A 21,921-nucleotide genomic window follows, 5' to 3' on the forward strand; every position below is an offset into this window, starting at 1 on the left:
TGTAAAGCTTAGAGAATAGAGCATATTTAGAAATATACCTAGGAAATCAAGACAGTAATCCCCAGATGAGTGTCACCTTTCTGATGGGGATCCAGGAGTGTTAATATTTCCAAATATTTACATTAGTTTTTCTGGTGGAGGCAGACATTTTCTTTCAATGAAATTAGGAAAATTAGCTTCATGAATGAAATAGGATTTCATTTCTGTTTCAAGAGTCTCACTCATATTTGGGATCAGGGTGCTCTGATGATGTTATTTTCAAATCTGGCATAGGAGGTTTGATTACTGTTAAGAATATTTTAGAAAATTAACATTAGCTTTAAATGTTTTATATTGGGAGAACTGACTTCAAATTTCAAGTAAGAACATATCAGAAAAGGAAAATCCACAAGCAGTATATTCATTGTAACTTTTTAAAGAGGAGATAGTAAGTTATGCCAATGAATAGTCTTCAATTTCTCAATTTTTTTAAGTAGATGAGAGATTTAAAATAAGGATATTTAGCTAAAAGGAAAAATTCTATTTATTTTTCTCTCTGCCAAAAATAGACTTCTGCCTCACAGCAAATCTTTTTCATAAGGCTATCTTTAGTATAAGGCTGGGTCAACTGAACTTTAAATTTATAGGACACCTCCTCCTTTTATTACTATCTTTATTTAGAAATCAAAAACATTTGGTACCTGAGGATAGCTGCAGTGGGATGAATAAAGAGATGACAGTGAATTCAGGTCTTGAGCTATGATTTCTACCTTATATGATCCTATCAAAGCACATATTTTTATTATAACTCTAAATCTCTTTTCTGCAGTATTTAAAAAGTGACAGTATGAAGTGCACAAAATCATATTAATACTTATTTTTAAAATGAAAATATTAATAGTTGCTTTGTCTTTTTTTCTTTTTCTTTCTTTTTTTTTTTTTTTTTTGGAATGGCTAAGAAAGACTTGTTAATATTCATTAAGGTTCCTCTGTTTCAGTATTCTGTATTGCTTTGAAAAATCTACGTTTGTCATAGTTCATAGCTGCCCTGTGTAAGCAGCCAGGAAAAGATAAAATCACTGCTCATTGGCATAGCAAAATCTTTGCTAAGCCTACTTGACACAGTTTAAAATTTTCAGTGTATTAATATTGTATTAATTTTTTCAACAATAGTCCCTCCAATAGTGACAACGTCTTCGTTAGGTCTACGGACCACTCTTCCAGTGGTGGGACTCAAAAAGAACAGAGGAGCTCTTGTGCATCAGGTTCTCAAAAGAAAGGAATGAAGAAGCCCAAATGCATATTTTAATATTTTAGCTGGCAACACTAACGGAACAGCATTCATAAGGAGTGGCTGTGTATCATGAAACAGATTGCCAGGCTGGAGCTCAAGAATTATTATTATTATAAAGAGAAATTCCAGCTACACAATGCACCCCAATGAGGGAATTACAAAATGGTATTCCAGAAAATATTATTATTATTTTTTTGCTACTCCAGTATTGATTGGCAACATGGTGAAATAGTCAAGAAATCTTCCACTGGTTTTTCTTGGTTAATGGAGGTGAATCTGAAATAACTAGGTGGAATTCCAGATGCAGGCTTTTGGAAGAGTATTTCACAACCAAATTGGAGAGGAAAGTCTCAGGTAGAAGCTCTAGGTGCATTAGCGCAGCACTCACTATCCAGTTGTGTGTTATGCATGGGACATACTCACAACAACTCCCACCTCTAAGTACTGGGCCCAAGGTACTGCTTTCCAAGGTCTTTAAAGGAAGGAAAAAATAAATAAATAAAAAAGTAACCAGAAAGGTTGACATTTTGGTCCCAGATGTAAGAGTTTGTTAGAAAATGTACATTCATGTTTGGTGAATCAAAGACTCTTCTGGGAAAAGAATTAAAGTAAACAAATAAAACTTTTTACAGTTGCTTATTAACTACTCTTTCACCTTCCATTATGCTTTTTCACTCTCTCTGCTTTCCCTAGAGCAAAGCACTTGGTATGTAACTGTTTTAACAGACTCCTTGTCAGCCCTCAAAAATATAAGCAATGTTTCTTAAAAGCCCATGTTTTCTAAGGCCACTAGAAGAAAATCTGCCAAAAAAAATTGTAGTTGGTGTCTTCGTCGGTTGTTGTTGTGAAATAGCACTATAATCTCGTGTTTCCATCAAGGCTGAAATTGGCATCTTCTACCTCAGGTCCTAACCGGATGAGAACGCGTGTCAATGCGTCCCTCCGTGTGAACACGGAGATCTCTGCTCTGCATGCGGATCCCAGCATGGTTTCCAGTGACGTTCACAACGACGAGGAACTCTGAGTGTAATCTCTTATGATAAGAGTGTCATATTTGGGAGACGATGGTATACAGAGGGCCGATTCGGACACTGGCGAGTTGGGGGTCGTACTCCCCGAGTCCACTGAGTCTCTGAAAGGGGACGGCGGGGTGAGAGCCACCAGCTCCTCCAGGTCTGGCTTGCCGGCCGCCGCCTCGGGACCGGCCGCTGGGGTCTCCGGAGTAGCGCCCCCTGCCTGTGAGGCTCCGGCTGCGGCCTGTGTGCCACCAGTGACCTCTATAGCTGGCAGAGGCTGGATTTCGGCGAACGTGGTCATGGTCGTGGGCAGTTGGATCTCTTTGGGGATCAGGTAGGACGAGCAGAGAGGAGCGCCCACTCCGGGGCCAGGAGCAGCTGTGGACAGCATCATGGAATTGAGCTCACTGATATTGGCGGTGAAGCGAGTCACCACGCTGCTGATCTGCTCCATGAGCGAGCCCTGCGAGGAGCTGCTGCGGGCTGCGGGCTCCGAATGCAGCGAGGGCACGTCGTCTTCCGTGCGGCTGGCAGAGCCCGCGCGGTGGCTCAGCGTGCTGATGGGCGACGGCGAGCGCGGCCGCGCGGGCGCAGGAAACTGCTCTTCCGCCTCCGCCACATCGTACAGCGCCTTGGCACCCGCGTCTGGGGGCTCAGCCCCTGCTGGGCTAGCGCTAGCACAGCTCGCGCCTCCCACGCCCCCAGACGCCCCTGGGCCCGCGCTGCCCGCGCCGGTGCCCAGCCCGCGGCTCTCCGTGCTCTTGGGGAAGGGCTTGATGACGGCCGTTTGGTTGGGGTTCTCTTTCTTGTTGATGTGGACCGACAGCCGCTGCCATAGGTGCTGTCCCCTACTCTTCTCGTTCTGGGCCCACGTGACAGATTTTCCATTAGAGCTGTTGAGAGAAAGAGAAGAGAGATGACTCAGCGAGGTCTGAAGGGGTCTTCCAGGTGGCTTCCCCAATGGTGGGTGATTGTGGGGACTGAGAAGGAAGGGCTTTTCATATTCTTTCAAGAAATCACACATCAAAAGGACATCATGGAAAGAGGCCTTTAGAAGTGTCCTTGGTTTTCTTCTGGGCTAAAGGCTGCTTTATTTTATCCGTATAAATATCCGTATTTTATCTGCTTTATTTTAGCTGTATCACTACCATGAACATGTGTCAGATGGGATAGAAAGCTACAGGAGCATTTTTCAGGATTCTCTGCCCACCCTTGAGTACAATAGTTGTTTATGTTGCAAATCCAGAAACCAGGGTTTGTAGTATTGTGGTTGTGTTCAGGAGTGCCTGGTACAGGGTAAGGTTTTCCTAGAGTTAGATGGAGGGAACATTATAACTACAATCTAAACTCACAGTCTCAAGAGGGGAGAAGGGTAGTGAGAGAATCAGGGTTTACCAGGAAGTAGTATGGTTCAAATTCAAATTTTATAATGCAGTTTTATATTTATAACTAGGTATTTCTATCTGAACTTCAGAATTTGAACTTGGTTTTATTTAGGTTGGCTTATTTGCTGGAAAATAATTAATTAGAAATTCTCTACTTCACATAAATTCTCACATTCTTTTTAAGCTTAAAACTTGAATTCCACGTGTAAGAGTGAAATGCATCCCTATGGCACCTAAGATAGAGATCTCCAGTTTTGACCTTGATGAGTGTCATCTGACAAAGTCTTTCTCCCTCTATTCTTTCCCAAATAGTCCTTTTTGTTCTCCAACCTTGGCTCTGAAAGTTACTCTGATGAAGGTGTAGTTGGTTCCCATTCTCAAAGTCTGCACCCTTACCACCCCAACCTGACACAACGACCTCAAAAACTGTTCTTCATCAGGAATATCATGTCCCTGACCTGCAGGGACATCACATGGAAAAAGCTTGATGTGAATCCATGTCATGAATTACATGCAAGATTTCTGTGACTAGGGGATCTGTTATCTTTAATGCAGACATCTATATTTTAGGAGTTGTGACCAAGAGATAGCCTGGGGCAGTTTGAGAAGAACGGTGAAAAAATGTAGTTTTATTGTATTAATTATACATAAGACTCACCTAGGGTGTTTGTCAAAATTGCCAGGTTAGTCATTAACCCCCCCCCCCCATTCTGATTGTCTGAATTGGGTTTTAAGCATCTATGCTTTTTATCAGAACTCTCTTCTGTGTCCCCTTCCCCAAGGTGACTGATGCTGGTGTTTCACTGAGGAACTCTGACAGAAAGCTATCCTTTGTTCTGGGCTCTCATCTCTCCATTGCCAAGCAGGGGTCTAAACCCTGTTTGGAGCCCACTTGCTTTAAGTTTGCCTGATTGCACCCGCCAGATCCACTCTGCCTGAGACACTTGCTCCTTTGGAAACAGACCACTGTCTCTATAGCCCTTTTAACAACATTCTTCTTGACTTTCCTATACTGCTTGCTTCTTCATCTGTCCCTTTTTACTTTGTGGTATTCCTTTTTCTACTACTTCCTGTGAAATCTCATTTCATTTAATCTGCTCTATATATTACAACCTAATGTCCTTCAGAATTCTGGAATGTGAGATATTTCTCACCACCCCCACCCACTTTTCTGGAAAGGATGAATGAAATCATTTCCAGATTTGGAGGTTGCTATGCATCTATAGTAGCCGAAAGGATACTGCCAAATGCTTGACTTTCCTTTCTAACACTGTCTCAGGATTTGTTTTTTCCATTTTGTATTAACCTGACCTGCTACCTTTTAAGTTTTCAGTGCATTACTTTTCTTTTTCCCAGGTGACCACTAACTTCTGCATCATGGCACAGAAGAAATGGGCCAGGTTATTCATGGGATTTGATTGAGAGGATGGTTGCCAACTACTCCCTTTCTCTGCTATTAGAAACAGCCATTTGGGGAAGAGCAATTAGTCTTTCAGGTCACTGAGGCCTCTTTTAATACAAAGCATAGACTAGAAACCAGAAGCATAACTGGATTTATTCAAGCAAGCTTTACCCTAGAGATGCTTTTGCTTTCAGCAGAGCAGTTTTGTAACATTTACTTTTAAAAGTCTTTCTCTTTCATTCTCTCTTGAATGCTTTTAGATTACTATGATGGAACATAACTTTGGATGTTAACAGTGACAGTCTTTGGACTCACACATAGTCATGCCTCAAACTATGACAGCATACCGAAAAACTTTTTGGTGAATATGTGAAAAGAGAACCATCCTAACTAACAAGTTTTGAATAAAATAGTTACATCTAATTTTCTGATTGTGCCTTTGCACACAGTGCCCATGGCCTTGAGGGAGAAAGAGCACAAGAGCATCTGAATAGACATAGAAGACATCAGAGAAATGGAGTCCAAATCAGAGCACTTCATTTCATTCTGTAGAACATTACAGATTTTTTTCCCCAAAGCAAACAAGAATTCATAAGAAAAAGAAAAACCTACTCATGATGTTACTTAGCTCTTTATTAGTGAAATGTAGGTTTTATGAAGTCAGTTCTTATTCAATGACAACAAAATCTTACCAAGACTTTTATAGATGAATAGGATTTTTCAGCTAACAGGGCCATGTGTGGTGCTGTGGAAAGTGTAATGGACAAGAGATACTGGATTCTAATTCTGGATCTGCCATCCTGGATGCTTGAGGAAGAATAATTTCTAAGTTTCAGCAAGAAGCAGACAATGATTCAATTGGCAAAAGTTATTTTGAGGATTCAGTGAAACAACTCAGGTATATAGTAAGGAGGATGTGTCTAAGAATGTTCAGTTTTTGTGTTCAATGTGAATACAACATGTCAGTAAATAAAAGCAATATACTCAATGCCATCTTGAGCCCCAGTAAAAGAGAAAGAATTAAGGAAAAAATAAAATACATGGTAAAGCTATAAAATCTTTCAAGTTGTTTCTCCTTACTTAACCAATTTTAACAAATATTTGAATCCCTAGTCTTTCATCCTCTTTTTCTTACCCTCAGCTGTGTTTCTGATTGGTCCCATCTGTTCCCACTAAATTCCATGTTATTCTCTTCTTGAAATGCTTTTTCATTGTGCTCCCTTCTCTCTTCTACTTTCTTTTTTGCTTAGACACAGTATATTTATTTACTTTCACATTTCACTTTAATTTTCTTGAAGAAAGCTCTCCTTAACTGAGACCCTGATTAGGCTGACTTCCATTTCTGTAGCCATTTAGGCATTTGATAACTCTGGGTCATATGTGTGTCGCATCTGCCAGATGGGCATCACAAAGGCACAGGTTTGTTATGTCCATAAAACCCAGTGTGTGTGTTGCCTAGCACACTGCACACACTCAAAACTATATTGGGGCCAATAATTGAATGGATAAATGCATTTCATTTTTAAAATTTCATATTTTTTCTGTTAGAAATGAAGTTTCAAAGATGATTTAATATTAATTTTGTCTTATGGATTTATTTACTTTGTATATCACTTCCTTTAAATCAGTAGTACTCAATGTATCTAGATAAAAGATATTTCATCAATTAAATATGGTCTTGATATCTACAATGAAAATCATGAATACTTTTTTCATTCATCGCTATGTGTGTGTGTGTGTGTGTGTGTGTGTGTGAGTGCGCACGTGCACGCGAGTGAAATTTCTCAGTGATGAAGCTTAATGAAGCAATATGGATAGTAGAAGGGAAATAGAACCTAAATGGTGGGTCTAAGAGCTGACCCTGATTAATGCTGGGCAAATCATTTAGCACTTTTGAGATTCCTTATGGCTAAAAATGGAAGAAATGAATATCCATTGCCCAACTCACATGATTTTTTGGAGGATCTAATAGATACATACATAAGAGTGTTCTCAATAAAGTATAGCAGTTCTGCAAGCTCAAGAAATTATTCATTATTGTGAAATTTTCCACTCAATGGAGATGAGATATTGAGTTTATTATTTAGGCTGAGGATTTTTTTTTTCAGCAGCAGGATTACATGTTTATTTTAGTGGCTTGAGGAAAACAAAAGAAAGGAAACTTTTCTTTACCTCTCCATAGATTTTACCTTTCTCCACTGCATATATTGGTTGTTAGAAAATCAGTGGAGGAAAGAGGAGTGGAAGAGAGAGGGACAAGACAAAATGGTTTGCTACATATAGCAAGAAACCCCAAAATGCTTCCACTATTTTCCAGGTACCATTAATCCTTTCTCAGACATAATAATACTGTGCAATGTGATGTCTTCTCTTTTGTGATAATTTGCTCCTTACTTTTGAATAAAAAATAAGCAGCATATCAATAATGTTGAGTGTTTATCGACTTTTTTGTTTTCTTGGTTTTTTTGTTTGTTTGTTTGTTTACATTTCAGGTCTGCAAAAATGACAACTTCTACCTTGAGAAGTTTCCACTTCTTCTTTCCTTCAGTATAGGCACTTAAATAATTTATTAATTTCCAGCAGGCTCTAAATGTCAGCTTAATGGTTTCTCTACTTATCGCCCAAATATGAAGAAATTAGAGCATTTTGCCACAACATGACATCATTAGAGGCAAACATTAATAGAGAGAGAAGTTGACCGTCAAAAACTTTGTGGAATTTATAATTTTTTTATTCAAATGATTATTGAATAAACTGTGTAGTGTTTATTCCTCAGAACATGTTTAGGGTTGTATGAACAGTATATAAGCAATTAAAATTCTTCTATGTTACTGAATTTTATAAAAAGATAAAGCTAAACAACACTTTTATTTTTTGTTGCATGGTCTAAGTTATGAAGTTCCTTCATAACTTAAATAGTTGCAGGGCATCAGAAAACTCTGAGTAATCAAACATGCCCTCCAAAAGTTAACAAGTATTTTTTATTAAAAATGGTCTTCATTACTGAGCCTCTCTTGTTTGGGTATTTTGATTTGAAGGGTAGCCAGGAGGGAGATGTATGATTATGAGCTTTCTAAGATTAAAATATTTGAAAAATAAAAAACTTGAAATGTTGTTAGAACATAGCAACTGCTGCCTGCAGAATGACATCAGAAAATATTAAGTGAATGAAAGAATTTCATAATTTAAGAATATTATAAACTGAAAATTTTCAGTGGTGATTCCATTTTTTTGGTTAGTTTTCTTAGAGTTTTGTATCCATATATTTTACTTTATAATTTGACTTGAATTACAAAGTATGGTGATACAATTTTTAAAGAACACTAAAGAATTTGATAGTGTTTATTTTCAGACATTTTAAAGTAGGTGAACAAATTTCTTTCTAACCTTTGCCCAAAACCTGACATCTAGGGGCTGGGGTTGTGTGGCTCAATGGTAGAGCGCTTGCCTAGCACGTGTGAGGCAATGGGTTTGAACTTCAGCATCACATAAAAATAAATAAAACCTGACATCTTGATTTTGAAAATTACACTGAGAAACACACTATAACATGTAAGAAAGTAGCAGAATTATCTATATAAATTTCCTCAGTTACACTATATAAAGAGCTATCTGTTGACAGAAACAAGTTAAATGGCCATGGCGATGTATGCATTAGAAATGTTTGCATAGAGAAAAACACTTAGGTGAAAGGAAATGAAACCAAGGACTAATTACCTAATACAGATAGAAGAATCCAAGCAATCCACCTTGTGTTTACACAGTGCTTTATAAAGTATGTTTGGGAATGCTCTGATTGTAAAAGATAGGTAGGAACAACATCTTTATCAACCTTTTCAAGGATGAGAAAACCAAAGCTCAGTGAGATTGGGTGATTTGCCCGAAACAGTTACAGAGTTAACAAATGGCAAAGTGAGACTAATGCCATCTCCTGATTTATAATTACAATTTACACTGTCCATACTTTCTTTTTGAAGTTAGACCTCCTTAATCCACAGAAGAAAACCTCAGATGATATCTGGAGATGATATGTGTTTAAACTAGGTAAGCCAGTCATTTTATTTATAGTCTCTCTTGCCCGATTCTGGACTTCTTAATCATACGCTTACTCATATGCTTAAGAAAGCACTCTACATCTTTTTGTGGCCATTAAATCAAATAGCACAAGTTCATTAGGTAACAGTGTTTGTCAGAGATAATGATTGGATGTCTCAGTGATGGAGGCACTTGAAGCCTACAACCATATAAATTAATATTATTTGACAGTTCTCAGCCTTTTTTTCTCTTTCATGCTGTAATGCAATAAAAAACACTTTTCCCATGGATGTTCTAATTCTCTCATTTTGTCTCTGACTCATTTTAGAATTCCAATAATATGTTTTTTGGATAACTTTATATCTGTACTATTTTGAAAAGTTTGTCATTTAAACTAATAACAACAAATAATATGTGATAACTTTGCAAACGATTTTTATTCATGAATGCTTTTTAATACTGTGAATGAAAATTACTGATGTATGAGACAGCTCTCAAGGAGGGTAAGATGGAGTTAAAGAGAGAAGACAGGTGCAGAAGGCTAACATTATTAGGTGTTCACAGTATTTTGATGGAGAGGTTGTTTATCCTTTCCTTATGACATTGAAAGGAGGAAGCAGATGGACAGGTGGAAGAATGCTAAAAACAGGGAAATTGAAGTATGGCAGTGAAGCATGCAAACAAGGAATCAGTTCATTGGGCTCTAACAGGGGACATATCAGGAGGGAGTCAAAATTTCATAAGAGGGGAAAACCATTTCTAGCAGGAGTGGTCAGAGAAAGGTACCTTCCAACAGGGGACAGCATGCATCCAGGCTTTGAATAATTGATAGACGATGGTGATGTACAAAGAGAGTGATAGACATTGCCCTCCATGAAAGATAGCAGTGACAGTGACAAAAATCCACAAGGAATGTTCAAGAGAGAAAATCCACTAGGTTCAAGAAGATAACCATGGGCCCAGTTTGACTATCGGGATATAGTAGATGCTAAAGTATTGGAAGGTACAGGTTAGACTATATTGTCTTCTATAAAAATTCTTGCTATTACACTACCCCCAATCTATAAAGATCTACTTCCCCCTTCTCTCTTTCTCTATTTGAATAATCAATCCCTTAATAATAACTCTGTGTTTCTCCTCAGTGTCTGGAATGCATACATGGTTGAATATATTAGACCACAAAAGTAGGCTGATTATTAGATATGAATAAAACCTACATTCTTGATAAATAAATGAAGAAATAACCATGTCTTCTTTTTGTTATTCCTAAGCCATTGAAATTCTGTTATTTAATGTTTATATTTTTGATCATTAGCTCAGCAGACAATTAGGATGCAGGCACAATGCCATCATCTTTGTAAACATTCAACCAGCTTCATCCATGGATGCTATTTCCCATCTAACTCTAGTCCTGATCCTCCTTCAGGAAAATGTTAAGACCAAATTTATATATTTTTTAAGTTAATTAGTTCTTTAGAGATTGAGGAATAGGGAAAATTGTCTTAGGCAAAATAGTGCAATCTGGGGAAGATTAAAGAGGTTGTTCTGATAATATAGGGATACAATGTTAAGATGCTAATGAGTGTGCCAAAAATGAGGATGGAAAGAATGAACCAATAGGAAAACTACTGTGAAAGAAAAGACATTTGTTTTTGACCATTGGGTTTTTATTGTTGATATTAGAGGAATCCAGAGAAACTTGCCACTGGGGAAAGAAGTTTCAAGGAAATTTCCAAATAAAGTGGGGCTTAATGAGGTCTATATACTGGGGATGTTAAAATAATACAGAATAACAAAATTAATTTAATTTATTATGCATTGAAAATATGACAAAGTCATTAATTCTGTATGCCAAATCCCATGATGCCCTTCCCTCAGCCCTATGAGATGGATTTTCATCTTTCTCTTAGTAGCAGTGGCTGCACACTTTTAAAATTGCCCCAGAAAATATTTCTTACCAGACCTTTAATCCCCAATAAAATGGTTGTGCAAGGAGGATAACTCACCCCTGTGGTAACTAATTTTTGGTTTAATAGCAACAGAAAGCCTTTTGGAAATGTTACATGTCCATCCTGGGTGGGTTATTAAAGTGCCTAATGGCACGAGTACAGGACTACCTCCTCCAAGAGTGCTCATAAAGAGAACTCATTTTAACAAAGAAGAATGTGACACAGGAGCAGGTATTAAGCTTGGGCATTTTGTTGAGTCATTGCAGCATTTTCTTTCCTAAATTAAGCTCTTTCCTTTAATTCATAATTCAGTTATCTCAACTCAAAGCTTAAAACTAAGCTACCTCTTATCCTAAATTTTGAGTTCTAGTCTTTAGTATAAGTGTTCCAATTAAGACTAGAAGGAGTTTTAGTTTATTTGTGTTTTTCCCAAAACAGAAATGATCGTTTTCCAGTCATCATTATAAAGTCTCAGATTACAATTTAGTGAGAGAGAACAAGATACAGATGTTTTATATCTGTGGGCCTGTGCAGCCAGGAAAACTATGTGGAGGAATTCAGCTCCATTTAAACCTTGCATAAAAGATGGAAATGAATTGGTGGCAAAGAAGGGTCCCAAAAGAATAATAGCTCCCATTTGAATAAAACTTTGTTGCTCATAAGGTGTTTTCACCTATATTATCATATTTGACATTCACAACAGCTTTCTGATATGGCACTTTTCAAATTGAATTATGTATTTAAAAATCAACTCTGCACCATATCTGGAACACCCTAAAGATGTCAGCTTTGAGTATCTTCTGTACTCAGTGTGGGGCCAGGTGCAGAGCAGTTGGGCAGGGAGTTTCAGTGAATGAAGTTAATTCTACCATCTTGAATGTTTGGTATAGACAGGCATTAACTGATAGGTCATAGACAAATGTGAGTGGTGGGAACATGAAGTTAAGGGAATAATTCTACAGCAAAGGCCCACTGTGCTTACCCTCACGTTTTCACTTTTAAAAAGTAATTTACCTGCAGCACTGCCTGGCTTAAGTCCACAGGATATGCTACATTGCTCTGCAAACAACTTATTATCTGTAGGAGAACTGAAGATCTGAAATGCCGATAAGAACAAAAGTTACCCTGAAGGCGGGGGGGGGGGGGGGGGGGGGGGGGTGGGGGGGTGGGGGGGGGTGGGGGGGGGCGGGGGGGGGAACTTTTGTGACACAGATAAGAGATCTCAGAACTCAGGGAAATGAGGATAATTGCCCCTTACTACAAAATCCCTAAGAACAGGTACGAATTAGAGCCAGTCAGCATGAGTCAAAGTGATTTAGAGTTGTGATGGCAGTGGTGATTTGAAAGTCTGATGTTATCCTGTTGTTGGTCAAAAGTCAAGAGATGGACCTGGGCAACTCAGGAAACTCCCCAGGGACTCTCAATAAAACTGAATGGCAGGAGAGCCACACTATTCCTCTCTTTAAGAAAACCTACTCTCTTCCTTGAGCGTGTCCTCTTTCTCCCTTTCCTATCCCTTCTAATCAACTCATGCCTGTTATTCTGAACAACATGTCTGAAATCTTTCCAGTGTGATAGCAAGAATCAGAGGTTGGTGGGGTTCATTACTACCTCAGTATCATGGAAGCCACAGCCCTATAAAACTAACCTGCATTATAGATGTGAAAACTTAGGTTATGGAACTAAGCCAAGTTACCCAAGTCAAAATAAATGACAGAGCAGTGCTCCAAAATGAATCCAAGGAATATGAAGTACAACAGTAAAAAAAGGTTAGGTATAGAAAGCCTATTTAATCTCTCCTTGAATTTCCAGTATGAGACACTCTGACTTAGGCATAAGTAACGAATAAATGTTTTAAAAATAAATAAACTTGAGTTGAATCAGTTCAAAATGACTCATGACACATGGAATTAGATGAAATGATCAATTTAAATTTTTAGAGCACTCAGTTTTGTTCAATAACTTTTGCCTATATTTTAGATTACCCACCTAATATGAATACAACAATGAGAATAAATGGACCCCACTGCAAGATATTATCTATATCTTGAGGTGAGACTAAAAGTAGAAAGCATCCTTCAAAATTCACACATTCTTCTCTTAATGCAGACAAGTTTGAACTTGCTGATTATTTGGCAGGCTGCTCCCTTTTTGGCTTGGCACTTGTTATATCAGAAATTATTTTGATTTTCTTCTTCCTCTTCACAGGAAATCAGAAGCTATAATCTATTGTGTCAAATAAAGTATATTTGCTTTTTTTTAAAAACAGGAAATCATAAGATATAAATCTGTTGTTTCAAATAAAGCAAATACAAATATACAAATAGTCATATATATATATATATATATATATATATATATATATATATATATATATATATATGACTACTGAGTTATTTACAAAAACTGTGTGTGTGTACGCACATGTGTTTGTGTGTGTGAAATATTTGCCAAATACATATTTGACAGTGGAGGGAAGCAGCCTCAAGAAGGTTTTGACCAGCCCTTCTGTTTCTCAATTTAAAGGGTGTTAGGCAAGAAGATGCTTGAACAGAGATTGAGACAGAGGGTCATGTGCTTTTCATAGGCTGAAGAGATGATTGCCAAATTTAATAACACATGAATGCAATATACTCTCAGTAATTAGTGATTCTTTTAGAAAAATAAGCAAAGGGAATTAGGGACTTGGTTTATGTTTGTGACACTTGGTAAAGTCAATGATTTCTATTGCAATCACCAAACTTCAGCTAGACTGAGATTTTGCCATCTTGTGAAAGATTTCTTTGGGAAATTGCTTTAAGATTTCAAGGATTTATTATAAGATGTATAAAAAAAAGAATGACAACAGATGACTTGAATAAATGGCTACAAGATCAATTAGGTTAAACAAAATTAATTTCTCAAGACTTATGTAAGCATTCACTGAGAGTCTCTTAAGGGCAGATAGCATGTGATGTGGGCTCTGCCATTGTCATCCCTACTGGCTTCCCTGCTTCCCACCCACCCTGCACCTGGTCTAGTGTTCCTTAGAATAGTTTGTGAAATTTTCTTCTTGGAATTCTTGAAATGTGATCTTGTAACTGTGTGTCATGTTACTTCTCCTTTTCTCTCCTCTCCAAATCTAGCCTATATTATCCAGATCACAGATTGAACATCTTAATGTAACCATTTCTCCTACAGCCTCTATTAGACTTTTTTTTTTCTTTATTAAGAAAGTAAGTACCTTTAGGATGGAGATTATCTCGTCCTTCTCTGAATATACCATGGTCCTTAAAACAGTGCTGCCTACCTACAGAAAGGTTCTTGTTCTTTTATTGACTGGTTGATTGACTGAAAGAATAGACCCAGAGCAGTTTTGAATTTAGAAAACATAAGTGAACAAGATTAATTTTTTTTTTGCCTGAAAAATCTCAAGGTTAGTGAGAAGATACAGGCAACTATACAGTATGAGACAAAAATACAAAATACTTCATAATTATGAAACCGGACAGAGATAAGATACAGTATAAGACTTCTAGGAAGGTTTTACTAGTACTAGCCAACTTGACTCTGGGACAGTTACACCACACCTGAATTCACTGAGTCCTGTTTGTTCCACATTTTCATCATAGTAAACTTAAGGCCCATGAGATACAGAGCAACACTCCAGGTGTTCTGTGATTACTTGAGGTTCACTTTGTCTTTCCCTGGAACTGGGTGTTCGGGAAAGGCAATTAGCAAAGGTGTGGGGATGTATAAGAAAGAAAGAATTGTCGCATAATACTAAAAGTATCTATAAACATCTCATATGCATACACTTATCCTTGTTCCATCTCTTCAATTCCAGAGTAAGTAAATTAGGATTAACTTCTGCAACTCTGTAATACACTTTTTTTCATAAAAGTTGTCTCCTTGACATATATTCTTTTAATCTTTAATTTAAACTTATTTCTCTTGTTTAAATGTCATTGTGTGTATATATGTGAACAAATGCATGTGTATTATATGAATAAATATGAAGCTAGAAAAAATAAAAATGCAAAGGCTTTGTGAATTTTGGTCTGTTTGTATGTCTCCAGGCCTTCTCTCTTCTTTAAGGGGGAAGTTGATTTAGAGTACTGAAGGACTTCTCTTCATTTCTCTCTCTCTCTCTCTCTCTCTCTCTCTCTCTCTCTCTGTGTGTGTGGTATGTGTATGTGGTTTTATTGATTGCTAAGGACATGAGAAATTAGAAAGAAAGGATCATTTGTTCCCAATTAGCTTTGCTTATTCGTGGGATTGAAGTCATTACTTCAACAAAATGTTTTTTATTATAGCACACACCATTCCCTTCTTTCCTACCAGGATATGTCAATGTAATAAGTCTTGCCTTTACCTTGACTATATCCCCAAAATGTGAGGAAACAAAAGTTAAATGATGTCTTGCTATTAGAGAAGAAATTGGACCATTTCTGGAGTAGATATATTGAATTGGCTACCTTTGTAGATCTGAACCTGAGTCAAAGAAGCTTGGTCTGTTTGATCTGGGGTTCCTTTCACTTTGTATAAAACTCTCTCTGTACCCCTACCCCCATTCTCAGTTAAGACAACCTTGAGCAAATCCAGTCTCTGGAAGTTCAGATGTGAGCATTCTAAGCATTAACTAAACACTCCTAAGAACATTGCATGGTATAATCAAGACCTAATGCTTGCCACAAAAAGCCCATGTTGTTTCCCAGATAAATGATTGTTTTGAAATATCAGTTTATTGCTCTGACTAAATTGAAATGATCTAGGAAACTTGTTGAGGACAGATGCCTGGATTATATCACTCATGATTTTTTCCTAGTATCTTTGATTGGCAGCTAGTTGTGTTAGGTTCAGAAACTCTAGTTTTAATCTTCAAATCAGAAGTTACTCTGCACAGAGCCCTGGAGCTCTCACTTGATGCATTCTCTTTCACTTTGTCCACCTTACATCAATGCTGTTTGCCTCATTTTTCTGTCACTTTGTCATACTTAAATTAACAGGAGTCCTGCTCAGTTAGTCCCACAAACTGGTCCATTGAGGCCCATCTTCCAGATATTTTGACATCCTAAGACAGCTGTATAAAAGGACTGTTGCAGAAGGCCAATAGTATACCAATCATACACACATATGTGCTTGCAAGGGTACACACTCTCTCAGTGCTTTGTCTCTGGAAGCCATGAACAAAGTTGGCTAAACTTAGCCAGGGCTGTGATGAAGGATCATTCAAGTTATGTATGTTGCACTTCTCTGAGAACCATTTTCACAAAACTGTCTTGTGAATAGTTCCATAGCAGCTGTGCAATGCAGAGTTTCTTGGAAAAAGTGAGTCATTATTTTGAAAAAAAGGAAGGAGCCCACCACTGAGGAAGCAAACACATGTTTGGGGGTAAAATTTGAACAGGATTCAAATATTTTCTTGTTATGCGGCTTGATGCTCTCAGCACATGCAAACAGCACATGTACACACTCTCTCCTGGCCTTCCTCTTTTCTCTAATCCAGGTTGATTTGCAACATTTTCCCTCCATACCTCTGTACCACAGCTGGATTGGGAAATACCACAATAAATTAGAAGTGGAGGCTTGATTTCTGGTGAGTGACTTCTCAATTTAAGTCTCCTTTAGCATTCTGGAACTGTTTGTTTAATGACAACCTTGATGGCCTTTGTCTTGAGAGCCCTTTCCTTGAAACCCAGTCCCATGCAAAAAAAAGCACGTTCACTTCATGCAACACAGCTCAGTTGATGCTTACAGTTCCAAATACCCCAGTTCACTGGGTACAACACAGTTGGAAATGCCTGGTATGAAGGAACATGCACAGCGCAGCGACAGGGAGTGTTTACCACCAACACAAGGAAGTCAAGGAGCAGCAAAGCTACAGTAGTTAGAGGAGGATTAGCTTTCCTGATTTCATTTCAAGAAAACTCTCTTGCCCCTACAGTCCACTGGTTTGGCATGGTATTTGCCCTTGGCTCTGAGATGTTGTTATATTTAACATAGATTAATTTCCAGGCTTGTTTAGGATCAGGGGCTGGCATGGTCCTTTAATTGCAGTCCTTCCCTCAAAACCAGTTCTAAACTTTTGCATTTGTTTTCTTAATAGTCCTGGAATGTAAATTTCCTCCAATTTCTTCCACTTTGCAAACTCCAGAACCATTTGATCAATAAGTTAAAACCCAAGAGAAAACTGACTGTTAGCTAAGGCTTCAGACATGCAAAGCGCACAACCCTGAGAAACAGCAGCACCTGGGACAAGAGGCTCCCATTCCTTTACATTAGGATGGCCTGGGTTTTGCCAATCAAACAACACAGAAACCCAATGGCGGCCCAGTTTGGACACACGTTATGGGATGTTCAGCAAGACACAGTCCAGGGAGCCACTTGTTCCTCTAGCTTGCATACATTTATTTCACACCACCTCAGGTCACTCACAATTTTGCTTACCTGCTCATTGTTGCTCTCCCACCATTCCCCATACTCCCTTTGGGGGTGAAACACTCTATTTCCGACTTGTGCTGGGCCAGTCTCCTGTCTTTGTACCTGGTGAGCATGAACAAGGACAGGAGCAAACAGAAAGACGTGATTGTGTGCTTAAACACTAGGCTGAGGAAGAGCCATGACCACAAAGAGGGGCACCCCATGCCAAAACAGGGAATCCTGCTTCTCAGTGCAATGACTGAACTGCAATCCTTATTACGTTATTATGAAGGGAGATGGAAAACATTGGAGATGAATTTGTTACTTCTTGGTTAAACCATATGTAATCCACCCTTTAGCATTGCATATTAATCAGTGAATTCATCACATCTAATAGTCAATGGTGAAAGGAATGCAGTTCCTAGCATCTGAAAAAAAGATGAGTACCAATCAATAAATCAGAATTTATTTATTGCATACATGTATCAGCCACTGTACTAGAACTTTACTTAAATTTAATCTGATGAATAGCTCTATGGCAGAGTCTCTATTATTTTCATTTCCATGTTACTAATGAAGAAACCTAAAATTATAAAAATTAAGTAAACTGATCAAGACAGTTAAATAGTTGGGGTGGGTTTTGAAAAGAGAGTAAAAGTTTAGAACCCACACTTTAGCCATTATAATGTGCTGATTCTATTGTCATGTTTTTTTTAAATTAAATCTTGTCACTAGCCCACCTTCACAGAGTGATACTATATCTGAATATTTATTAGACACTGGCAAACCAAAAGAAAGAAGCTATGTTCCTTTTGTAAGAGAGTCTCCCATAATCATTAAACTGAAGTTTGAGAGTCAGTGTTGAATTGAGTATGTCTTGGAATATGGTTCAAAAGGCCTTGGTATCAGAATTGACACTTCACCTCTCCTGGAGCATATTAGGTATTTCATGTAAATTAGTAATGAGATTCTCAACATCTGTCTGCTACAAGGTACCTCAAGATGAATCCTTATACTTACATGAGTATTTTGAGATAAAATACTCTCTTTACTTTTCATGTTTAATCTGTGGAGTAGGTTAAGAAGCTTTGCTATTTCCGTTTGCCAAATGAGGAACTTACTTAACTGACTTCACCAAAGTTACAAAACTGCTTGTAGAGTTTTCAGGGACCTAAGACCTGATGTTTTCTCTTATAAAACTGGACCCTGATATGATTCTACTTCTTCCATGTTCTTAGTATTTGACAGGCAATGATAAAATGAGTTACTGTCATAAGACTTGCTAACACCAATACATTCACATTCTTTTTAGTTTCTTTTCCTGCTGTCTCAAAAGTTATATAAAACAAAATATGATAAAATCAAGATAATTATGAGTCCTAAAATGTTAAAATACTTGCTAAAATAGACAATGTTGTCCTTCTTTCACTTATTCATTATCCCATTTAAATAAAGATGGTTCATTACATTAGGGCCAATGAACATAATGGGTTAGTTGTACAGTGGACATTAGTTGAGCATCTAATAAATTCTAGGCAATGGACTTTGTACTTCAGCTATAGAGATACATAATCTGCAGGTCCTTCCTTGTAGAGCTCATAGAATATTGGGAGAAAGCAGAAAAAAAAAGGCATGTGCCCAAGTGACTTTAGATATAGGTCATAAAGAAGAGAGGAAAAGAACATATAAGTCTTTGTTAAAGAAGCTAAAGCATCAGACAAAGCCAGACTGAGAAGTCTTTATTTTACCAAAGAAAAATTTCTCAGAAGAGAATCCTTCTGAAGTATCCATCATTGAATGACACTCCACAGGTCAATGCAAAATATTTTGTGCTTGTTTGTGAACTGAATTGCATAACCAAAATACTGCTGTGCAGCTTAAATTAAAATAGTATTAATAGAATAATAAATTATTGATGATTATTCAGTTGCTTACAAAAGGATCCTTGACATATTTTTAAAGGTCTTCTGTTAGACTGATTGCCAATTCATCATTTAAATCCTTCATAAAACTGACTTAAAATAGCTATATTTTTCATGTTCATAAGCTTTTATCCCCAACCCTCTTTTGCATGCCTCTCTAAACACTGCCTAATAACCTCCATTTATTAAAAATAAAACAAACCTCTTTTGGTAAGAGCTTTTACACACACAAACACACAAAACAAAAACAAAAGAAACAACAATAAAATTCATTCCAATAATGCAAGAGATGCCTTAGAAGTTTTGTAGTTTTCAGGTAGTTTTTGTATTTAGCACGGAGTAAAAATGGCATTAATACAGATTGGGAAGCTCATCTTTGCTTTTGGAGGTGACCCTTCTTAACTACCTGTAACTGTAATTACAGCTTTATTATGTTTACTACATGCTAAAATAGACAATGTTGTCCTTCTTTCACTTATTCATTATCCCATTTACCAATAATGTGTTGCTCAAAGTAACTAATAATGTTTCAATAGTCTTCACTGAAGATTTATAATTCTTTCCAGTTGAGTTTATTTCAGATATGTAGAACTGCTATGCTAAACATAATTTAAGACTTAGAATTTATGTCCTATAAAATTTCTTCAAGAAACTCACAGGGTAATTGTTATCCCCATTTTTAAATAAGGCACCCATGACTCAAAAAGTTTTCTATGCTGGTCAAAGCCCCATAGGTAGTAAGTCACAGAAGTGGAACTTGAAATCAGCTGTTTTATTTCCAAATCCTGTGCTCTTTATTAACATCTTACTCCCTGCCCCTCATTTTATCCTTTAAAAAAAAAACCCTCTTTATTTAAATAGTCTGATATCACATTGGAGAGACCAAAAAGGTCATATATGAAGGTAATAGTGTGTACTTAGTGGAGCTAGGTTTTGAGCACAATGTAAACTTATTTTTTAAAAGGTCAAATTTGACTACATAATGGCCAAGTAGAATAAATCACCCTCCAGGCTCCCTGCTAACATGAAAACAGAATGCCATTCTACTGCCTGGAATTTACCTAGACAGGAATACACCAGCAAGCAGAGGGCTGGGAAAGGGATCTTGCTGAGATGAGCTCACCACCAGTGTGATGCATGAGATGTGGTGTGAATCAGATGATGGACAGGCAGTAGACTTCAGGAGCTGGAATGTGTCACCAAAAGAGCTGAAAGTCAACCCTCTAGTAAAACTGATCAAAACACTCCAGATGAAGGCAGAAGAAAAGTCATTATGGATCTTCAGTTTACAAAGAAAGAATAAAACCAAATTTTAAAACTTCACTATTATAATATGATATTGCCAAGTAATACCCTACTTCAGTCCCATTACTCAAACTTCTATTCATAAGTAAATACATTGTAATGGTTTACTAAATATGCCAACGGATCTTGTAGCATCCATACACACACTGAAACACATCCTTTGCCCAGACTTGAAATGCCACATTGATTCATTTAAAGGTTTCAGATTAAAAACAAAATTGAGCATGATTAATAGTCCCATAAAACAATGTCAGAAGTGAACATAAGTTTGAAAGTATTTGAGAAGCTGCCAAGAAACATATTAAGCGGTGCTCTATAAAAACAAAAGGAAGGTAGAAATTGACAGGTGGGGAAGCAATGCAAATAAGCAATTAAAATGTAAAGAATCAGCTATATTGACCCAGTAATTCTATTCATAGGAATTCATTCTAAGAAAATAATTCAACAGAAGCTCGAAGGTTTTTGCACAAAGATTTTCCCTTCAGTATTATAGAAAATGTCAGAAGCAAAACAAGAACAAAAAAACCACTGGAGAATATTTTAATAAATTAGAGTGTAGAATATAATGAAATGTGTTAAATTTTGTATTGAATAAAGCCTTTCATTTAGCTTCCAGAGAATTCCCAAAGGATGAATCTTAATCCCGTTTATGAGGAGAGTTGTTTTCAGAGATGAATCATCTTAAGTCATTGCCTTTTTGCTGTGTACTTTCCCTCAACATTTCTACTTGTTTCACAATCAATAGAAACCCAGGAAGATACAGATTTTGAAAACAGTCCTAAGGTGCTTTACAAGCTTACACAACATTCTTAAAGGAAAAGATTTTCAGGGAGGAACTAAAGGTCAACTAGAGGGAAGGTCTCCATAGGAGAATAGTACCGGCCTCAAGAATCATTTGAGAAAGCATTAACTAAAAGTTGCTGGCATCTTAGGACTTATTTCAGAAATGAGGAATTTTCAGGCAAATCATTTATTCTAAGATAAACGAGTTGTTTTCCAACAGAGATTTCTCCTTACATTTTTTGTATCTGAACAACTGTAACGTCTTTGCAGACAGAAGAAACTGCATAATAATAACAGAAAGAGCTGTTATTTCCTGAACCCTGGGAATATATCAGACACCATTTAAGTTAATTTCCTCATTTAATCATTGCCATAGTCTGATTAACTAGATACTGTTATCATCCCTATTTTATACACCAAGAAGAAATAGAGCACAGGAAAATTAAGTA

The 21,921-nt window shown here is 37.2% G+C and overlaps 1 protein-coding gene across 3 annotated transcripts in view; it reads right to left on the reverse strand.

Moving 5' to 3' along the window:
• Positions 1 to 2,101: 2,101 nt before the first annotated feature.
• The window catches only part of Grm5 (glutamate metabotropic receptor 5), a 428,521-nt gene continuing 408,701 nt past the window's right edge, over positions 2,102 to 21,921 (reverse strand). The window contains exons 8-9 of one of the 3 annotated variants that reach the window (XM_071616595.1): positions 2,987 to 3,182; positions 2,102 to 2,887 (exon numbers count right to left, since the gene is read on the reverse strand). In XM_071616595.1, the coding sequence (XP_071472696.1) occupies positions 2,276 to 2,887; positions 2,987 to 3,182 (808 nt within the window). In that variant the 3' untranslated portion in view covers positions 2,102 to 2,275. Of the gene's footprint in view, positions 3,183 to 17,489; positions 17,586 to 21,921 lie in introns of all 3 variants that reach the window. The other 2 variants (XM_027942484.3, XM_071616594.1) reach the window with 2 other exon arrangements.

The sequence above is a fragment of the Marmota flaviventris genome, chromosome 9 (assembly GCF_047511675.1).
Source record: "Marmota flaviventris isolate mMarFla1 chromosome 9, mMarFla1.hap1, whole genome shotgun sequence".
NCBI lineage: Eukaryota > Metazoa > Chordata > Mammalia > Rodentia > Sciuridae > Marmota > Marmota flaviventris.